Source organism: Mercurialis annua, linkage group LG5 (genome assembly GCF_937616625.2).
Source record: "Mercurialis annua linkage group LG5, ddMerAnnu1.2, whole genome shotgun sequence".
NCBI classification, from domain to species: Eukaryota; Viridiplantae; Streptophyta; class Magnoliopsida; order Malpighiales; family Euphorbiaceae; genus Mercurialis; species Mercurialis annua.
In genome coordinates this window covers 9,067,531-9,090,163 of record NC_065574.1, presented here as the reverse complement: position 1 = coordinate 9,090,163, position 22,633 = coordinate 9,067,531, and the positions used below count along the sequence as shown (strand labels likewise).

Below are 22,633 nucleotides of genomic sequence, written 5' to 3'. Positions count from 1 at the left end.
TTTATATAATTAATCTTTAATTTCAATTTTTTTTAAAAATGAATTTAGTTTAAAATAAAAATTATGTCTGCAAATAGAATTAAATTAAGAGGTAGATACATTTATCTCCATTGCAAAATTGACATACCAAAATATTCAAATTATATTATAGAAATATATTTGACAAAATAGTTAAAATTGTCACTTCAACCTATTTTTGCCCAAACCTCCCTCCTAGCCTGCATCTCTTGAGCAGCTGAGCAGATCAACCTATGCACTCACAAGCAATCCATGACCAATAATATGAAAGAACAAATTTCTATTTAATATCTATCCAACTTTAGTTTTACAATCACATGAATGAACTAAACATAAATTGAAGAGAGTAAGCCCATCCCCTACCAAAATAGTGGACTTCAAAAGAAACAATAGAATGCATACCACTTCAGCTATTATTTTTCTATAAATAAAATTCCTACAATGGCGTAATTCGGCTAAAGACGCTTCTCATTTCGTCGATTTATTCTTCCATTATGCCACGGTTTAATGACGGAAGATGTGTTTTACTGTTTTCCGGATGAACTGGTTGTTTCATCTCTTGCCGCATTCAGCGAACCACCTGGAAATGAACCATTCTCGCTTTCTTGAGATACAACCGGAATCTTAACAGCTGCTCTTTCCATTTCCTTCTCAAGCTCTTCTTCTCGGCGCAGAGCAGTAAACTGAGTATCCAAAGACCTCGCTGCCCCTAACCATAAAAGCACAATCACTAGGAGGGTTCCCCCGAGATATGGAGTCGAATTTGCAAGTGAACCGAAGGTTAAGATCATAAATTGTTGGATGAGAGCTCCTCCAGACTTGCCCAACGGATTGCAGACGACATCAATGGCCGCCTTCCCTTTAACCTACAGAATCGTTTGACCAAGAAAAGTCAACTCCTGACTCTAACGGAAAATGTAATAATGATGAAAAGAGATTCAAAAGTTTGCTGAACTAAGTTATGAAAGAATCAATAGAGAGTAAAGTCTCCGAACCTTGGTCTCCTCATCCAAGGGAATATAGGCCATTTCTTTGCAAGGGTCGAACAAACTGTACTTGGCACTCTTGCTGAAAATGTTTTGCAGTGCACCCACGTATACGGCAGCAAGAAGAGGAGTCATTCCAAACTGTGTGAGGATCGGTGCAATAGGACCTCCGAATAAAAGTAATGAGAAGAAACCCACTCCGGTGAGAAGCAGGACTGTAGGTGTGATTTTGGCTGCAGCTCCCCATCCATATTTGTCAAAAATAAACTGGCTAAGAAGCATCATAATGAATGTTGCTATTCCAGTGGCAGTTGAAAAGTCGCCCATAAAAGAAGAATATGCATTCGGGCTTGGGAACTACAAAATAAATAAAACCGGTGAGTATGAGGCCATAAAAGGGAAAAAGTATTGATATGAGCCAAATTTAGGGTACCTGTGCTTTGAGCTTTGATTTCCAGGTAACCTCGACCAGGTTGATGCTAATACCGTATGCAACCACCAAAGTGGCAAGATCTCTAATGTATTTTGAAGACACGAGGAATTTCAAGCTCTCCATTGTACCCATCTTTGGCTTTTCCTGCACAAGAAATTTGATAATGATAAACAACTTGATCGGACATCTTTATTTACTATTGATAAACACAGCAAATCACACATCACGAAAGTTCATACATTTCATCAAATCTAAAACGTTCTTGAACAAGTTATGTTAATGTGCATAGCTAGATGCAACATGTCTTTTGCCACAGACATAGCGGCATTTGCACAAATTACAGTATTATCACTCATCCATCAGTTTTATCACTTTATAGGCAAGAGTTGCAGACCTGATCAAGTCTAGATAACTCAATAGTCAGCCGAATAGTTGGATGATAATTATGAGTGGCCCTCATCACACATTAAATCAACAGATAAAAATATAAAAGAAAACCAAATATATGTGCCTTGTCTTTGTGAGCGTGTACTTACTTAGTTACTCGTAACAATAAATGCCTAGGAGAAAAAAAAGTGAAAACAAATAAATAAATCTAGCTTCGTATTTTAATGCCCATGTAGCCTTGAGCGCAAAAGCCACTAAAAATTACCTTCTTCTTCTTGCTACGTGTTGGAAGAGCAACAGAGTTATTCACCCACCAGTATAGGAAACAGATAGCAAACCCCATCAATACCACAATGCTCATCATCCCTTTGAGAGAGACAGCCCAACCATCAACTCCAGGACCCAAATTTTGTCTCAAATTGGAGAAATACTTCACTGTTCGGCCGGAGAAAATTAAGGCAATATTTGCCCCAAGTCCAAACAAAGGATAGAATTTCTTTGCTTCATCTATGGTAGTAATCTGCACAAGCAAATAAATTTAGCGACAAGCAATAAAGGAGAAATGTATTAAGAAAAGCAAAAGATACAGTCTTTTGCACAAAAGAAAAATAGGAATCATATCAAGAAATTGTATCAGAGCCAAGGAAATGAATCTACATCACTCACGACTTAATGCCAGCCATAAAACTCTACGACAAAGTAAGAAGTGCGATGAGAAAAGCGTTTTAATATTTGAATATTTACGAATGTTGCAGAAAGAGATGTGTATTTTGACATAAGCAGATTATGGCTAGAACAATTAGCATCCGAATTGCATTTCAGAATGCTTAATCATCTTGCAATATCAGTATTAATACATAGCAAATAGCCGTCAGTCCAATTTCTAGCATCTATTCATGCAAATACAGAACTTGCCAGTTGCCACAAATCAGGAAAACCATAGGTAGTAACAAAAGAACTCATTGTTTGAACTATTATTGAAAATCAGAATAGGGTTGACTTGTCCTCTTTAATGTAAGTAAGAACAGCTTCACACTAATTCTCATCAATCCAAAACCATAATTCAACAAGAGAACTACCAAAACTGAGCAAATTGCAAAATCAAAACCAAGAATCAAATTAACTCAAAACATAAGATAACATGACAAACAAATCAGCTAGTAAAACGCCAATCAAACTCCAATCAAACTCCAAAACCAAAAAACAGATTCATCTAGAATTTACACAATCAACAGATAAATTTATACACAAAACAAAATTGTGTTATACCTGATTAGCAAACCCCCAGAAGAGCACAGAAACAACAACACTCCCCCACAATTCAGCCATAACATAAAACAAACAAAAGGTCCAAATCCTCAGAATAGCAATAGGACCAAGAAACCTTGGACCAAGTACACTAAGCAGCTTATCAGCAAAAGCTTCAGGGTGAATATGATTACTAAGAGGATACAAAAGGAACCCAAAAGCACCAAAGAAAGCAATAAAAGGAAAAATCACAGTATAAAAAAGAGCCTGCTTAGACAAAACATTAGACAACTGAGAATACAACACCATAAACCCAATAGCCATAGGCAAATTCACCCAAGTCTTCAAAAATGGTATAATCTCAGCACTACTCCCCTTAGCAGTCACAACCAACACATCCTTAGTATCCCTAAGAATAGTATAATTGAACAAAATACAAAAAAACATCAAACCAAGTGGGATAATTTTCTTAAGAGTTTCAACTTCAACACCCAAAAGTTTGGCCTTTTCAGGTTCACCAAACAAAGGCTGCCCTTCAGCAGCAGCAGCTTCTGCTTTGCAAACACCAAAGTTTCTATCTTTTGAAGGGAACCCAATTGGTTTTGACACAAAGGATTGAAATTTTGGGAGCCCATTTGAGGATAGAGATAACCCAGATAAAGGGTTCGGTTTTGTGGCAAAAAGTCTGTGTTTTAAGCCATGTGAGGGGCATAGAGAAGCTCTGGTTATAGGGTTTGGTGGCAGAGAGAGAAGCCCTTTAGCTTGTAAAACAGCCTCCATGGTTCACTCTCTTATCTCTCTACCCTCCCTGGTTTTTCAAAGATAGAGAGATGATAAGGTGGTGGCTAAAACAGAGGAGATTGAAGAATCTTTGCAGCTAATATAAAATATCTTTTTATACCAAACCTTCAAAAACAAACCCTCAAAATTTTGTTTGAAAATGAGTGAGAAAAACAACCTCAATATAAAAAAAAATCTTTTTTAAAATTTAAAAACAAGTTTTTAGAGAAAAAACAAAGACTCAACTTGTCAATTTAGGGGTTCTTGTTTGTAAAGTTTTGATCTTTAGATAATTTAATTTTGACAGTTTTACTTGAGAGTTTGTATGGGATTTGTAGAGGAAGAAGACAAATGGTGAGTAAGAATAGGTATGGAAGTGGAGAGGAGAAAGTATGGGATCAAGACATCGTCAAGGGGCAAGAGCAAGGAAAACAGTGGAATATTTTTTACATCACAATTCACAAGTAGCAATGAAAAATTGTCCAAATACATACTTTAATTTTTAAACTCTATTTGATTACCCTTTTTAACTGTTTTTTTATTAGTTAAATAATTTTTTTAATGTTCTTCATTTTTGTAACATGTTCAAGATTAAAAAAGTTAAAATAAAGTATTAAAGACAAAAAATAGGATATTCACTCGATCAGCACGCCGCCATTAAAATGACAACCTCTTAGTGCATGCAATATTTTTCCCTACATTAAAATAAAATTTAAATCAACGTAGCATGTGTTACAATTTTTTATTACAGTTCTTATAAAGATAATATTTTATATGACCATGAAACTTTATAAATAAAATAGCTTTCATATAAGTATGGATTGTTTTGTTAAAATAAGATGATTAAACACCATTTCAACAAAAGCTTCATGGAAATTTCTAGTCGAAGTTAGCATGGCTCGATAAACTAACATAGCCATATCGAGTCTTGAATGAAGCAGTCGTCAAATAGTTCAACACCGGAATTAAGATTAAAACTTATTATGATAATAAATTGAGAGTTTGGCATCTTTAAGGGTCCAAATAGATAAAAAAAAACTTTTTAAAATATAAATATTAAAAACATTCAGTTTAAAAAAGAAAAAAAACATAAGTAGTTTTATTTAGTTAACTTTTTTTATCTTTAAATGATTATTGTTAATATATATTTTATTATTATAAATAATGATATTTATGATATTTAATCACTCAAATATAGTTATTAACTATTTTTAATTTAAAATAAAATATTTAAAAACAATTATCGATTTAACTCAAAAAAATACTTTTATATTTATATTTAGTACTTTTAAAATTCTGTACTATTTTTTTATTTATAATTGTTTATTCTTTTTATATAACTAAGTCCATAATATTTCTTCATATCAAAAAAAATACATGACATCCTTAGTCTTATTTTGTATCGATATGTCTTTGAGAATCTCATATATTTTTTATTTAAATTGTGAGGAGGGCATGAAATAGATGAAATTATATTAGTAAGCAATGAAAAGTTCAAGTGTTTAATGGTTGAATGAAAAGCATAACATATCAAAAGATCATAAGAAAGATAAAACGTGTTAAAAATATTAAAATAAAAAAGTTAAGGCGTACTGGAGATTATTTGAAATATCTTCAGGGGTTAAATTATAAATTCAGCCAAATGAGCTCACGGGGCACAAATACTTTAGTTAGTGACTAAAATGTCCTCTGTTTTTGTGTTTTGTGACTTTTTAATCCTTGAGATATTTTGACTATTTTAAGTATTTTCGAGGCATAGGGCACTGAAAATTACATGTGAGATATGGAGGTGGCCAAGTACGAAAGAAAATAAAAAGGCAAGTCATCATATATCGCCTGTGAGCTTACAGCTGTGACTGTATTTAGGGTTTTGTGTGGTTTTTATTTTATTGTGTTTATATAATAATACAAGGACCAATTAGGAAACTAATAATGAGGACATCTTAGTTTAGAATTAGATATCTCTTCCTCTAAAATATTGAACAAAAACATTGAATGGTAAGGATAAAAATGTCCTTATTTATTTATATCAGATCTACAAAAATTGTTAATTTAAATGATGTCTAAAATTGTAAGGGAAAAAGTAATTGGAGAAAAAAATCAAAATTTAAAAATGGAAAGACAATTTTGACTAAAACTACTAGTAAAATTTTAAGCACTTTAAAAAGTCTCCTCAACTTCTAAGACTCTCTCTAAATTTCTAGGATTGTAGGACAGTATCATCTTACTAGTCAAGTGTTTATACCTCTGGCTTTAGGTTTTGAGTAGGCCTCAATGGCTGGAATGGACATAATTGAGATGGTTTCGATAACTTATAGAGAAAAAACTATTGTTTTGACAGCTGAAGAAGAAAGAAGAAGAGGAAAGCGGCCTACGAACCCCGCTCTGCTCACGGTGATGACTCCATTGAAAATGACTAAAAATATGTTTTTTAACATTTAAAGCACAAAATGTTTCTAAAGGTTTTCAGAAACAAATGTCATGGACACAAACCACATAACTTTTACTCACATTTATTTACCAGACACACAAACCACATAACTTTTACTCACATTTATTTACCAGACATATCCACAACTGTTGTATTGCATTAGACTTTCTTTTCTCATCTTACTTGGTCACTGAGCAAAAATGGTGTTTACTCTGTTAAGATATTATCAAGCAGTAGAGGCAGTGCTAGCTCGTCTGGTGGTGAAGATAGCAATAACATTTAGAAAAAGATTTGGAAATGCTCGGTTCTGCCAAACATTAGGCATTTCCTTTGGCGTATATGTCACAAAACTTTACCTTGCAATGGAAATTTGGTGAAGAAAATGGTCCCTGTTACGAATAGATGTCCTAGATGTGGTATTGGCGAGGAAACTAACATCCACGCTTTTAAAGGAATGTGAGGACGTCAAGGGTTTGTAGTTACTATCCTCCATGAACTTGAGAGTTAACAGGTTTGTGTGCAGTTCTTTAATCAAATGGTTGGAGCTGATGTTTGCTTTCTTGAAAATTGATGATATCTAGATTCTTATTCTAAGTCTTTGGATTATTTGGAATGGTCGTAACAATACTGTTTTTGAGAATAATAAGTTGCCGTAAGCTTTAATTTTTAGGTGCATCCTAGGTATGCTACATCAAACTCCTCGTCCCAAAGCTTCTTTAAACAGTTCTGGTACTATTCTAGCTTGGAAAGCTCCCTCACTGCATGCCTCCAAACTGAATAATGATGTCCCAGTTCTCACTGCGAAAACTCTATCAATTGCTAGCGTTGTTGTTAGAGACACTCTATCAATTGCTAGCGTTGTTGTTAGAGACACTTTTAGTCCTGTTGTCAGCAGAAGAGTTTCATTCCCACATAGTGTTGTGGATGTTAATTAGCAGTAGCTCTTGCTATTCATATTGGTCTGTAAATGTCATCGTCCATCTGTCGATCAGTGTTACTAGTCGAGTCGGATTCTACAGTTGTTATTCGTAAATTAAAGCAACCTGAAGCTGCCATTAATTCAATTCGGCTTTAGTTAGATATCGTTCTATTTGCTTTCAGCATATTAATAGAGTGCGTAATCCAGTTGCCCATGCCCAAATGGGGTGTGTTTTTTAGTCGTGGTTGTTTATTTACCGGCGAAGTTATGTTCCCGGTTAATGAACTCATTAACTCTATTGGATGATTTATAAAAAACAATTTTGATTCTTAAAAAAATGATGATGCGCCTATGTGTATTTTTTTAAGATCTCTCGTGAATTATAATGTTTCAATTTTAACCGTATGAAATATAAATTTAATAGTGATAAACATTGAAGTTTATATTTTATATTTCTTCAAAATTTGTATAAAGCGGATTAGATGAATCGATTTAACTGGACGAGTAATAGTTGATTCGTTTAAAAGAAGAAATAATTAATTTTTCGATTAAATCAATTTGATTGTTGTAATTGGAATTTAAATTGATAAAGTTGATTTTATGGTAGGTTTAATCATTCAAAATATCTTCATTTTGTTTTTGACTTTTTTCGTTTATAGCCCAAAACTTTAAACTCGTCCATTTTTAATTTTTAACTTTAATAGTAGTTGTCATTGTTCACATTAGAGTGAAAAAATATTCAAATTTGTCATCCATATTATTTCGATTTACCTTTTACCATTACAATTTTCGAACATGAATGATATTTTAATTTTTTTACTATGATTTAAACAATTGGCTGCAATTGAAATTGGAAAATAGAAAATGAAATAAAATTAGTCATATCGAAAGGTTGAACTACAAATAAAAAAGTTTAAAAAGCGAAATATATTTTAATTATTATACCTTTGTAATAAAATTAATAAAATACATTTTGAATTAAATCAATCTAATAAGGTCAGTCTAATTAATTGAATCATAAATCTGATTCTTCATTCAATTCTGCCACCACTGATCAAGACCAATGTACACTTTAGAATGATGGTACATCAACTTGTCTATTTAAAAAATGGCTTATTCCTTTAAAATCCCCCCACCTTTTACCCCCAATTCGTTTGCACCCTCACGTTGTAAAACCACCAAATATACCCAAATTATGACCTTTTACTTTCAATTGCACCCTCAAACATTAAATTGACCTCTTTTCACTTGAAAAATGTTCAAATCAATACTTTAAATTTTAGCATATATTTTAATATAGGACTTAATATTTTATTTAAAACAAAAATAAACCTATTTTTTTCAAGTGAAAAGAGATCAATTTAATATTTGAGGGTGTAATTGAAAGTGAAAGGTCGTAATTTGGGTATATTTGATGGTTTTGCAACGTGAGAGTGCAAATGAATTGGGGGTAAAAGGTGAGGGTTTTTTAAGAGGATAAGCCTTAAAAAATAGATTGGATCTTCTTTTTCTACATATAAGTTCGAATTAAGTCTCATAATCTATGATCGGATATCATTTTCACTCTAAATAATTCAAAGGACATGCTCACCAGCATATAATCTAGCTAAAAAACAACATTTTTTTGGAAAAATGAAAAAGAAAATTTATTAATAATAATAAAAAATATGGGTGCATGTTTCCTGTTAATTTCATTGTCCATATCAGACTCAAAAAGGTTCAAACTAAGCCATAATTTTCAAAGTCAAATCAGGTAGCCTCTAATGCCAACTTAAATACTTTTTGTTTACCAACAACACTTCCATTTGAAGAAAAAAAGTAAAAAAGAATTTATTTTATAATTCTCTCAACTTATTTTTAATATAAAGTTTAAAATTAGCTAGAACAAATTATTATGCTATTTAATTATATAATTTTTCAATCATATGTAATATTATTTTAATTTATTTTCATTACCGTTACTTTTTTGTGATATTTTTAAACTTAAACTTATGTTTTTTCTGGAAAATATATTAATTTTAATAACTTTTGTTTATTTAAATAATTAAAAATTATTGTTATTATTTTAAAATTTTAAAATAACTTTAAAAATAAAATGAAAGATTAAATTTTATATGTCTATCAATAAATTCTTTAAGACACCAACATTTACAGAAATACAGTTAAATAACTTACAAGTAGAAGACAATAAATTTAGTTGTTTTAAGTTTTGTTTTCTCGTTCCATTTTGTTTGACATTTTTTATGTTCCAAAAATAACATTTTTATATCATTAACACATATTTTTGTTTTAGTCTTAATAGTAACGATCTTGATATATAGATCAATATATAAAACTAAATATGTATTTAACTATATATATTTAAAATAAAAATGAGTGGTAAATATAGTTATAGAATTTAATATATTTTATGAAGCAGACAAAGCAGTCTGGCAGGCAGTGCATAATTTTTGTTTATTACGCTAACATCCTTCATTTTTTTATTAGTATAATTTTTTTCTTTGATGAATAATAAGTCAAACTTTGTTGGCAGTAATTCATGTTTAAAACATGGGAAATAATTGGTGTGTGGTAAGATGGAAAGGCTTCTTGCGTCAACAAAAAAATAAGAATTTTAGTCTAGACAAAAAATTAAGAATTAAAACTAGTATTTTTTTATTATGTCTCCCTTTATTTATTTTAGTCTAAACAGAAGCGAAATTAGCTTTTATAAAAATAAAAAAAACTTGATCATATAAATTATTTTAAAGAAAAATAAATATATAAAAATAGCTATGTTTAAAAAAATTGAAAAATATTTTGTTAAAAACAAAAAAATTACATAGGCAGGGCGGATGCCCACTCAGACAGCATGCCTAATTCAATCCTTGAGTCAAGATTATTTGTTTTATGTTAATTATAGGCTTAATCACAATAAAATGCCAAACGTATGCGCGAGAGGTCAGTTATAGCCAAACGTTTAAAAATCGGCACATATAGCCATTTTTGACTATTTCTGATTCTTTTATAGCCATTGGTGAATCGAACCGAATTTTATACCAACAAAGCAGCCATGTCATCGCCTAATCATTAAAACGGCGGCGTTTTAATTCATAAGTGTCATATTTGAACCCAAATCAAACTTGATTCGATTAAAAAAAATTAAATCCTATACTAACCAAATCAAATCTGTGTCTTTTCCTTCAATGGAGAAAACCCAGATTTGAGTCTTCTCCTTGAATGTAGAAGACCCAAATTTTGGGTCTTCTCCATTGAAGGAGAAGACGATCTGTGGTTCTTCCCCTTCAATGGAGAAATTCAAAAATTGGGTGGAGAAGACCGATCTGGGTCTTCTCCTTCAATGCTCTGAAAGAGAAGACCGAGCTGGGTCTTCCTCATTGAAGGAGAAGACCCAGCTGGGTCTTCTCCTTCAATGGAGAAGACCCAATTTCTGGGTTTCTCCATTGAAGGAGAAGACCAAATTTGCTGGTCTTCTCCTTCAATGGAGAAGACCAAATCTGCTGGTCTTCTCCATTGAAGGAGAAGACCAGTGCAAGTCTTCTCCTTTAATGGAGAAGACACAGATTTGTCTTCTCCATTGAAGGAGAAAACATTTTTTTTAAATAACTTTATTTTAAAAAAATTAATTATTATTTAATAATTTAATTTTGGTTTAATTATTATGTGGTTTGAATTTTTTTTTTGAATCGAGTTTGGTTTGGTTTAAATGTGCCACATATGATTTTAGTTTAATGTTGGCGATGACATGACTGCCTTGTTATCAATAAAATCCGGTTCGATTTACTAATGGCTATAAAAGAAGCAGAGATAGTAAAAAATGGCTATATGTGCCGATTTTTAAATGTTTGGCTATAACTGACCTCTCGCGCATACGTTTGGCATTTTATTGTGATTAAGCCTTAATTATAAGAGATAAATTTTATATATAATTCATTTGAAATATCTAATTTATGAATATGAGTAATTTTTTTTTTTGATAATTGGAAATGGAGAGCGCTTGTGGGAGGAATCGAACCAACGACCTAGCAGTTTGCTGTCTAGCGTTTATACTATTTGAGCTAGTAATTATTTTATTTTTTTGATAATTGAGGAGGAGGAGCGCTTGTGGGGGGAATCGAACCCACGACCTAGCAGTTTGCTGCCTAGCGCTTATACCATTTGAACTAGTAATTTTTTTTTTTTTTTGATAATTGGAGAGGGGGGAGCGCTTGTGGGAGGAATCGAACCCACGACCTAGCGCTTATACCATTTGAACTAGTAATTATATATTTTTTTCTTATAATTGGAGAGGGGAGAGCGCTTGTGGGAGGAATCGAACCCACGACCTAGCAGTTTGCTGCCTAGCGCTTATACCATTTGAGCTAGTAATTATATTTTTTTTTTGATAATTGCGGAGGGGGGAGCGCTTGTGAGAGAAATCGAACCCACAACCTAGCAGTTTGCTGTCTAGCGCTTATACCATTTGAGCTAGTATTATAACAACATAATTAGTTTAATTATATTATTAGTTTAATTGTATTATTAGTAATTTTAATGTTGCAAGATATAATTTTATTTAATTATATTATTAATAATATTAATGTTGTAAAATATAATTATTTTTATGTTATATTATTATTACTTTAAAAATGTACGGTTAATTTGTTTTCTTATAGTTACCACTCTGGATTTATGATATAACTTATCAAAATAATTTTTATAATTAATTTAATATAAAAATAGTAAATAATTTTTGTAGATTTTTTTAAACTATATATTTATCAGTCAAATGCTTTTTTTTTTGTAAATTTAGAAATACAAGATATTGTAATGGTTATATAAAATTAGAAAAAGTATTACAAAATATTATAAGAAATTAAAATATATGTTTAGGTTGAAAAGGAAAAGAAATTTGCATTATAAATAAGTAAAAAAACTTTATTCACCGTATATTTGATTTGAAATAATTTTATAAATTTATTTAAGATAATTATAATTATCTTGCGAGCCGCCAAGGACAAGTTAGCTAGGCCACAGTAGCACGTAAAGTGTTTGGTTGATATAGTGGGATGGTGGCTAGTTTTGTGGTTGAAGAAGTGGACTAGTGGCGCTTTGATTTGATCCTCAAATTGCAATCTGGCTGTGTTTTAATTAAAACCTTATTTGGTCGGGGATAAATAATAAAAATATGTAATTTTTTTTTAGAAAATCGTAAGATTTTTCTATATGATTTAATTTACATATTTTATTTTTTGAAAAATTAAAATTTTAATTTCACTTTAATTAGAAAAATAAATTTTATCGAACAAAGGTAAGTAGAACTTCTCTAACACTTTTATGATATTTTCCTAATTTATATATTTTTAATTTTTTTTCTAAAATTTAAATAATTTTCTTATATGATATACCTATTTTATTTTATAATTATTTTTAATAATAAAATTAAATTTTTTAGTTATAATTTTTATATTATGTAAAATCAAACTATAAAATTGATAATCTTTGTATTTTAACATTTAAAACTCACTTAAATTACTTGGATTGCAAAATAAGAATCAACAAATAATAATTAAATTATTTATCGCGTTTATATAAAGAGACAATATTAATTTATTTAACAGTGTAAAGATATATAAATAGATATTTATGTCTTTCAGTTAAAAATATAATATGTTATGTTAAAATTAAGTTTGGACTTTCTAGAAAGTAAAAATTGAAAAAAAAAACATTTTTTATTAAATTTCTTATGAAGTTATATTCCAAAAGTTGTACTTCTTGAAAAATTAATTCTCCGAAAGTTAGTATAAAACGAAACAAGTGAGGCTTGAGAAATTGAGAATGTGTTATTTTTAAAAAGAATCAACATGTTAACAATTATATTAATTTAAAAACACAAACAAACAGTTACATGATTTCGTTTCAATAATGTCCAACTACGTGATTTTGCTCATGTGGCGTCTACGTGGCGTTAATGAAGCATTGCCACACATCAGTACCACAAGCAAAATTGTGTAGTTGGGCATAATTAAAAATAAATTATGCGTTTCATGACAAATTTGATAAAATTGAAAGATTTGATTGTGAAATTTTTATGAAAGATTTGGCATTTTTTAGTTATTTGGCCAAATTTAAATGTTAGAACATCTAATTTTAGAATAAATAAAATAACTATGTTAGAGCTAATGTAAAATTTACTTCATCAATAAACAATCTGCAACGTGCAATTTAAAACATTTTGCGGTTGCTCAGTAAACATTGGCTTTTTTCATTAATCATCCGGTGTGGCTGAGTTCTCGACATGGGTCTTTTCCGGGACTGTGGCCCGCGATTGTTGAAACATGAACTGCTTGATATCTCTCAGGAGGTTGGTGATCTCTGTGAAAGCTTTAAACATTGCATGAGTGGTGACAGGTTCCTCTACTAGTACTCCTTCTGTGGCTCTGACTATTGTGTTTGTTCTCCTAATTAGTGGGAGATCACTTGATTCCCTTTCTTCATTTCCAGAGGAAACAAGTTTAACGTCGGTGGTCCGTCTTCTTGAACTCCATCGTCTATAGGTGGTGGTATATCATCTCTTGAGGGATCTATCATAATATCAGTTTGAATGAAACAATGAAACAATAAATTCCACACTCACTACGCTAAATGATACAACTCAAAAACTTCAAGATTGCCTTTCCGTGATGTCTGAAAGCCGCACTGATGCTTAAGTCAGGAAAAGCGTTTTAGTAGATAATGAATATAAGTCTAAAAAAACAAATACTTTCCTAAGCACCGATAATATGGTATTAATAAGCCTTGTTGATGTAGGACATTGCTGATCAGAGCATGGTTTTATCCCATGCTCTCATGTACGTGAATAATCAGGTTTTTCGATATTTGCGCATAGTGGAGACGTGTGCCACATCGGCTCTTTTAGATGTCTTTCGGTGAGGGGAGCTCAATCATGGAGGACCCCACTTGTGGCGATTCATTTAGTATTAGGGAGAACTCATCTTTTGGCAAGATGAGATCTCTTTTGAAGGACTCATCTATTCGGCGAGCTATGATTAACAAGGATAGCCCGCCTGAAGTTCGGACGTTATGAGGTTGGTAACACAAACGCCTTTTTTTGAAAATTTTATAAAAATACCCCTTTTTGCACTTCTTTAAATTCTTTTTTACAAAAGTACATTTTTCAAAAAACATATCTAGTAAAAGTATATCAAAAACATAGTTTTATAAATAAAATAAAAAATTAAAAGTTTTTTAATTATAGAACATATTTTCGTAAACAGCGTGCCGAAAATAGATATTTTTATATTTTTTTTTTTGGATGGGAATTGAGACAAGATTAGGAAATAAATTTGGTTACTAGGATGAACAATGATGTAAACCCATGGGACAAACTGTCCAACTACTTGGGATTATTTAAAAACTAACGGAACTGCAATAGCTACCATCAAGTCATCAACTAAACTTTCACTTTCAGTTTAACCAAGTAAATATTTAAACAAATTATTTTTCAAATATAAATAAAAAATCAAACAACATTTTCAAATATTATCACCCCAAAAAACTCAACGAGAAACAATAGCCCATGCCAACAAATTGCCAAGAATGTCCAAAATCAGCATAGGCCTTCACATATTCTTTATACGACGTCGTGGACCCCGCAACTACTAGAAATGGGCAGGTGCCCACGTCGCTTAAAGAACTGAAAATATCTACAAAAAAGACCTCGATTGCTGAACCACCAATTAAAAAGCTGCACGCGTCCCAATCATCAACGGACAAACCGGTTTTGCTTTTTGACACGTCACGTTTAAGAAGCCGTCTTCTTCTTTTTATTTTGACCTAATTGCCAAAATGATACCTAACTTTTTCATGTCTTTCAATTTTAATACTAACTCTTACGTTTAACTAAATTAATGTGGAACTTTAACTATATTTTTAAGAATAGTATTCTAATAAAAATATCGACGAAAATGAATAATGTAGCGTCACATGAATCAGCAGTTTAAGTTGGAATGTTTAATAAATTAAAAACCCTCTTAATATTTAGAAATGAGTATTATAATTAGAGAAAAATGAAAAGTGGAACAAATTAAAAATAAAGAAGCAACTTGAATTTTATTTATAAAATCCATATCGTTTGATGACTCCCTCTTTTTAAACAAAAAATTCTTATGTCAGATATCAGACTATTTATTTTTTGCTAAAGAATTTGTCAATTTGTTATTCTTAAAGATATAACAAAAGTTCAGTGTTAATTTTATTAAACAAAATATTAGTATTAAAATTGAAAGATATACAAAAATTGGGATTATTTTAGCAATTGAGCCTATGATTTTTTCTTTTTATACAAGAGAAGAGTCAAACGCCTAAACAAACCTACGCACAAATACTTCTACAATAATGATTTTTAATACTTACTACTTTTTCCTTATTCAGTGCATTTGAATTAAAATTTTCCATAAAGAAGCATAAACTATAGTAGACCAGGCTATGGATTTGTGAAGATTGCGTAAAATGAGAAAATCGATGCTTTTGGAGAAAACAAAAGTGGCATTCGACAATTCAATTTGTAAGCATAAGCTGTCTAACATTTTAGTTCAACGTTTAAAAAGTTATAGTATTCGTATATTATAATTCCGGGTGAGCATTCGTTCATAAGTTCAGAACTCATAGTATTTAATAAGTTCAATTTTACTGGACTTTCAAGTTCCAACAGTTATTCAAATTAAATCTTACTTAGAAATTAAATTTAGAATGATAATGCACAATCTTAATCATAATAAACAACATTAATTTTCGGGTTTTTTACACAAATTCCCTAAAAATGCTATGGTGTTTCACTTTTCGCTCACCATTTTGATTTTGGCAAAAATCTCTTAAAAAAAATAAAAAGTTTACAAAAATCCCTTATAACCCAAAATAAAAGAAAATGAGACAATATTGTACTTGTTATTTGTCAACATTTCATTAGTCTATGTTTGAGTCAATCAAATGATGACACATGGCAAATCTAGATTTGGTTAGACAATCTAACCAACCGCCACCGACCACCGGCCAAATTCCGGTCCGACCGGCCGGACCACCGCGGTCAACCCGCGGTCAACGGAAGTCAACCCGCGGTCAACGGCAGTCAACTATAGTGGTGAGATTTCAAAAGAAATAAATAAAATACAAATTTGCTATTAGTAGGAATAGAATCCATAACCTCTCACACTTTGTCCATGTGTCTAACCATCAAGGCAAGACATGTTTATTGTCTTTAATTACTCTTTATTATATATACATATACTCTTTAATAATGTATAAGAAAGCATTTAAACTAAATACAAACATATTAAAATGGTTGATTATAAATAATATATTATTATAAAATACTAATAAAATATTACGCTTGTTAAAATTTAAATTAATTTATTCTAATTAAATTAATACTAGTGTAAATTAAATATTAACTTAAAGTAAATTAAATTAAAATAAATTTATAAATTAATGTATTAGAAACACAATTAACTTAATGTCAACTCGATATAAACTCAAAATAAATTATATAAGTTAATTTAGTTGATATAAAGTTAGTTTTTAAAATTATTATAAATTACTAAAAAAATTGCTTTAAATTGACATATAACCTTTATCAAGTTTACATTGAGTTGACATTAGGTTTATATCGAGTTGACATTAGGTTTACGTTGAGTTGATATTAAGTTACATTTCAAAATTAAAATAATTTAATATTTCGGATTGACATTAAATTTATATTGAGTTGACATTAGGTTTGCATGCATTGACATGAGATTTACACTGAGTTAACATTATGATTACATTGAATTAGCATTAGGTTTATATTGAGTTGACATTGAGCTGTCATTAAATTGATATTAAGTCGACGTTGAGTTGATATTAAGTTAATTTTTAAAATTATAATAATTTACTAAAACATTTACTTTGAATTGACATGTAGTTTACATCAATTTTACATTGAGTTTATATTAGATTTACATTCACTTAACATTGAGTCGACGTTGAATTGATATTAAATTTAATTTATATTAAGTTTACATTGAGTTGATATTAGGTTTATATTGAGTCGATATTAGCTTTACATTGAGTTGACATTGAGTCGATATTAGTTTGACATTGAGTCGACGTTCAGTTATTAAGTTTGCATTCAGTTGATATTAATTTACATTTCAAAATTAAAATAATTTACTAAAAAATTACTTTGGATTGAAATTAGGTTTACATTGAGTTGACATAGAGTCGCCATTAGACTTACATTGAGTTGACGTTGAGTTATTAAGTTTACATTGAGTTGATATTAATTTACATTTGAAAATTAAAATAATTTACTAAAACATTACTTCGGATTGACATTAGGTTTACATTGAGTTGATATTGAGTTGACATTGAGTCGATATTAGGTTTACATTGAGTTGACATTGAGTCGACGTTGAGTTATTAAGTTTACATTAAGTTGATATTAATTTACATTTTAAAATTAAAATAATTTACTAAAAAATTACTTCGGATTTACATTAGGTTTACATTGAGTTGATATTAGGATTACTTTGAGTTGACATTGAGTCGACATTGAGTTAATATTAAATTTATATTGAGCTAATATTAAGTTAATTTTTAAAATTATACTTACTAAAATACATTAAATTTATATTGAGTTGACATTAAGTTTACATTGAGTTGATATTGGGTTGATATTGAGTCGTCATTGAGTTGACATTAAGTCCATATTGAGTTGACATTAAATTTACACAAATTACTGTAATAAAAACTTAAATAATTTACTTTCAATCTACTATAGTTTATTTTTGAAAGTATAAATTATAGAAAAATAATTTTATATAATAATATAAAATAATTTCATTTTAAATTTATAATTATTTATCAAAACATTTACTTTGAATTAACATTCAGTGAACATTAAATTTATATTGAATTTATATTGAGTTCACATTAAGTTTACTTTGAGTTTATATTGAGTTGACATTGAGTTAATATTAAATTTATATTCAGTTCACTTATATTAAAATTACTTTCGATTTATTTTATTTTAATAAAACCTTAAATAATTTACTTTCAAGTTACTATTAGTTTATTTGTTATATTATAAATTAATTTTAATAGTATACATAATGAAATTGACATTAAGTTATCATTGAATTGACATTAAGTCGTCATTGAGTTTATATTGAGTTCTTATTGAGTTTTCGCATACCACGGGGGTCCCACTACCACATATCCGACCACGACCATTAAACCATTATATTTTTCAATTTTAAAAAGTGAAATATTTTTACTAGTTTTACTTATATATTAATAAATTGTATAAAATATAAATATATGTATATTTTATTTTTTTATTGTATAAATATTTAATAAATAAATAAATTTAAATAGACTAATTTAATATTAAACTTATAATAAATTTAATTTAAGTTGATATTTAATTTACATTATAAATTAATTTCATTCTAATAAGTTAATTTAAATTTATAATCAGTTATACATATATATTATAGAGTAAATGTTGACAACAATTAGCCTTTGCATTAATGGCAAAGCACAACCTCTCTCTTATAAGAGGTCAAGGGTTCAAATCCCCTCAACCACAAAATGGTGTTTTATTTAATTTTTAATTATCTAACTAAAATTGGTCCAACCATTAAAAATGGTTAGACCACAAACCAGTAATGGTGGTGGTCTGGGCGTTGACCGCGGTGGTCCGGGCGTTGACCGCGGTGGTCCGGCCGTTGATCGGCCAATAATGCTCTGACCGGTGGTGGTTCGGTTAGTATTGGCCCGTTTTATATAAAATGAGGAGAAATTATTAGGTGTAATGGAAATATAATAGGTAAAATACACCATATGGATAAAATAGTAATCACAACTATTAAAAGGTAGAAATGAAAAGAATTTTTTAAAATTTAGAGATTTTTTCAAAAAAAAAAAGTTGGATTATTTATACAAAATTTTGAGTTTTTGGGTGATTTGGTGTAATTTTCTCTTAATTTTCTCTAGTCTTTAAGATGATTCATGTTTGCCAATGCTGCATCCAGCAAAATAGAGATGAAACACAACAGGCTGTTTATAGTAACTGGGCTCAACAGAACTCTGTTGAAATCCTTATTGGGCCAGACTGGGTTGATAGTTGGTTACTGACTTGCTGGAAATATTCCAGATTCTTAGGTAGACTCAGTCTAACACGTCATTCGTGTACTAACCTATTATATTATGATACGTCATTAAAATAATGACAATATCGTAATTTTATTTATTACTTATTTACACTTTTAAATAGTAAATTACAATAGTACTATTATTTTGATGACGTGTCATAATTTGATAGGTTTAGTCTACGGATGACGTGGTGAACTGAGTCTATCTAAGAATTTCTCCATCCAACGAGTAAGACATAAATTTGGCACAAGTGATCATTATCTTTTTTTTTTGGTACAAAAATATATAAGGTGTTTTGAACGGGTTCCAATTAGATTAATCAACACTTAAACGATAAGTCTCTTATGAAGGCAAATTCTAACCCCGAATTATAAACGGCTACATACATGAATACGGTTCGAACCCTCAAGACTTAAATTAAGAGAGGGTCTTACCAACTCACATGCGCCTTAAGGTTATTAATCTCACGTAAACTTTACTGTTCACAAATTTAAAATTATTCATAATAGAAAAATTGTAATATTAGTGTTTGAACATTTCATAATATGCTATTTTAATATCTAACTTTAAATTTTTAAATTAATATTTCAACCTTTTAAAAATGTACCTAATGACTACATTTAAAAATTTCTATCGTACTATTAAAAAGACTAAATTAAGTCTTAAACTTGCTCATATAGTTTGATATTTTAATTCGCAATACATGTATATTATTACACATTACCATCGTTCTGTTCTAATATGTAACATATAATTTAAATAAAATTAGATTTGGTTCTTTACAAAGAAATAGTAAAAAAAAAAGCTGCAAATTTTATTCCATTACAACATATTCATTTATCCGTGTTACCTTAAGACATGGGACCAAAACCCAAATTTCCCACAATGAATAACAAATTTTAGTCTCCCCTAATTGTACTCAAATCAACAATTTTATTAGAACCATACCTCACAACCCTCTCATCAATCCACTCTCTCATATCTTTCAAAACAAGGTTAGCATTCTCATCAGGCTCACCTTGTATCAAAGAATGATACATACCCTCATATATTTTCAAGCTCTTATCTTCACTACCGCCTTTCTCATACAACAATTCGGACGATGTCGGACATGTCACTCCATCGGCTGTCCCGTGGACGGTCAAAAACGGCGCCGTAACCTTAGAAAAATTATCCTGTACATACTGGCACATTCTTTGAATTTCCCTCATTGTTCCGACTCTAGGTTTGCCAGTGTATCTTCTAGGGTTTGATGCTATGATTTTGAGCTTTTCGGGGTCTTTGATTGCTTTGCCGACCATTTTATTGTCCGGCATTGCTGCCCACGTGTCGGCTATTCCGAAGAGGAGGCCGTACATAAATAGATGTAATTTGCTGGGTTTCATTGGCTCTGGGATTACGAATAGTGGGGCCGAGAAAATCAAGCCCGTCCACGTGTTGGGATCTGATTGGAAGTACATTAGCATTGTTGCTAGCCCACCCATTGATTCGCCAAATAAGAAGGCTGGCAAATCCTTGTATGGTTCGCTAGAGCGAACATGCTTGAAGAACGATAAGGACGTGGCTGCAATTTTTTCCAAGTCACCTGACCAAGTTACAAATTCAAATAAATTTCAGCTTTCAATTTGATCTCAAAGACATACTTGAAAAAATTAGGTTGTCGTGGTGTAAATTTAAATTAATAAAAAAAAATTCAATTAAATTATCAATTTTCTCCTTAAATCTTGCAAGTGTGGATTAAACATTTTTTGTGATAAAAGTAATATATGTGCTAATCAAACAAAGCGTATAAGTTAAATGAGTAAATTAATTTTTAAGCAAGTGAAACTGAATTTATCTATCAAGAATTTCATTGTTTGTCAGATAGTATATTATAACTTTTAAATTTTGTCAGTTTGCTCTATCATCTATTTGAACTTTATAATATACGCTCATAACCCATTTGGATTGGAGCTGATATAATGCAATATTATACATTTATGTTTTGTTGATATATTAAGCAAGGAGCGAAACGATGATGGATTAACTAACAAAAATTAAACATCATATTAAATTTTACAAACGAGCTAAAATTTTAAATAGATAAATTTATTTTATCTTACCTACCACGTCATAAAAGCTTCCTACATTTTTCATTCTATGCATTTTAGCAATTAAGTTGCAACCTATTTCTAACCTTTTTTATTAACCAGATAAGGATCATAATATATATTCCTTTTGCTGCCAAGTTAGTTAAACTTCATAAAAGAACAAAACAGATAAAAGATTTTGTTTGATTTTATATCCAGAAAATTAATCTCTGAAAAATTCTAAAGATGTACATTCAAAGGTTTTAAATTTTTAATAACCAAAGTAATTTATAACTTCATGCTAGATACTATTAAATTATGCTATATTATAATCGTCATTGTCTAATTTGTGACATAATTACTTAGTTCCTAAGCAAGATTATCATTAAATTTACATAATGTTCAATAATAATAGATAAAATGCACATGGATTTTATTGATTATACTAATTCTCTGACTCTAAATTTATATTCTTCAAATAATATACGTAAAGATTAAAAATAACACAAAAAACTAAAAAATGAAATCACAAAATACTCAAAATTTAAATAAAAAACTTACCCATGTAGCAACGCAGGCCGTCCGATCGACCATGACCAAAAAGATCAGCGGCAAAAACAGCATAACCCCAAGTAGCGTATTCAATACAAATCTTCTGAAACAACCAACCAGTATCCGATCCATAACCGTGAGTCATGTACACCGTCCCTTTGATTTTTTGATCCAACGGTACAAATCGCTGCGTAAATAACTTTCCGTTAACTGTTTCAAAGTACGATTTCGTATTTATCACTCCCTGCGACGCGTAGTACTCTTCCTCCGGCATGTCGCCCCAGAAATTCTCTGCCGTTTTGGGCTGCTGCTGCGTGTCGGACGACATGGTGTAGGGTGTCGTTTTGGGTCAGTGTTGCAGAGAAAAAAGGATTGGGTAGGGGGAGGGAATAGAGTTTTAAAGGTGAGGTTTCACCAACTACGGTGGGGTCCAGTTGAGTGGTGGGTGGGGGTTGGTGAACGGAGTGGCGTTGGTGTTTTCATGGGGTCCACCATTATGTTAGGTAGCATCTTATTGGAGGTCTTTGTTTGACTTTTATTTGATGATATAGACTGGGCAATGGGATTGATTGTGGTTATGATGTCTAGATAGATCTGAGTGTATACAATCAAAGTTGGCATACCGCGTCCTTAAGTCCC

The 22,633-nt window shown here is 30.4% G+C and overlaps 2 protein-coding genes across 2 annotated transcripts; both read right to left on the bottom strand.

The window, feature by feature from the left end:
* Positions 1-283: 283 nt before the first annotated feature.
* On the bottom strand, positions 284-4,071 carry LOC126680845 (plastidic ATP/ADP-transporter). The gene is made up of 5 exons (XM_050376081.2): positions 3,094-4,071; positions 2,090-2,344; positions 1,438-1,581; positions 1,014-1,361; positions 284-884 (listed from the first exon to the last, which is right to left on the bottom strand). Exons 1-5 carry the CDS (start codon positions 3,850-3,852, stop codon positions 543-545), a joined length of 1,848 nt encoding a protein of 615 aa, XP_050232038.1. The 5' UTR covers positions 3,853-4,071; the 3' UTR covers positions 284-542.
* Positions 4,072-20,169: 16,098 nt separating this feature from the next.
* Positions 20,170-22,370, bottom strand: LOC126683093 (caffeoylshikimate esterase). Its single transcript, XM_050378925.2, has 2 exons — positions 22,004-22,370; positions 20,170-20,958 (listed from the first exon to the last, which is right to left on the bottom strand). The coding sequence occupies exons 1-2, from the start codon at positions 22,320-22,322 to the stop codon at positions 20,273-20,275; spliced, it is 1,005 nt and encodes a 334-aa protein (XP_050234882.1). The 5' UTR covers positions 22,323-22,370; the 3' UTR covers positions 20,170-20,272.
* Positions 22,371-22,633: the final 263 nt, after the last annotated feature.

Excerpts from the sequence above, each read along its gene's own strand:
- LOC126680845 (XM_050376081.2), bottom strand. The coding sequence starts at position 3,852 with ATGGAGGCTGTTTTACAAGCTAAAGGGCTTCTCTCTCTGCCACCAAAC. Across the intron at positions 2,345-3,093 it reads TCTGGGGGTTTGCTAATCAG|ATTACTACCATAGATGAAGC; the intron begins GTATAACACAAT and ends TTGCTTGTGCAG. Across the intron at positions 1,362-1,437 it reads AATCAAAGCTCAAAGCACAG|TTCCCAAGCCCGAATGCATA; the intron begins GTACCCTAAATT and ends TTTATTTTGTAG.
- LOC126683093 (XM_050378925.2), bottom strand. The coding sequence starts at position 22,322 with ATGTCGTCCGACACGCAGCAGCAGCCCAAAACGGCAGAGAATTTCTGG. Across the intron at positions 20,959-22,003 it reads CGGCCTGCGTTGCTACATGG|GTGACTTGGAAAAAATTGCA; the intron begins GTAAGTTTTTTA and ends TAACTTGGTCAG.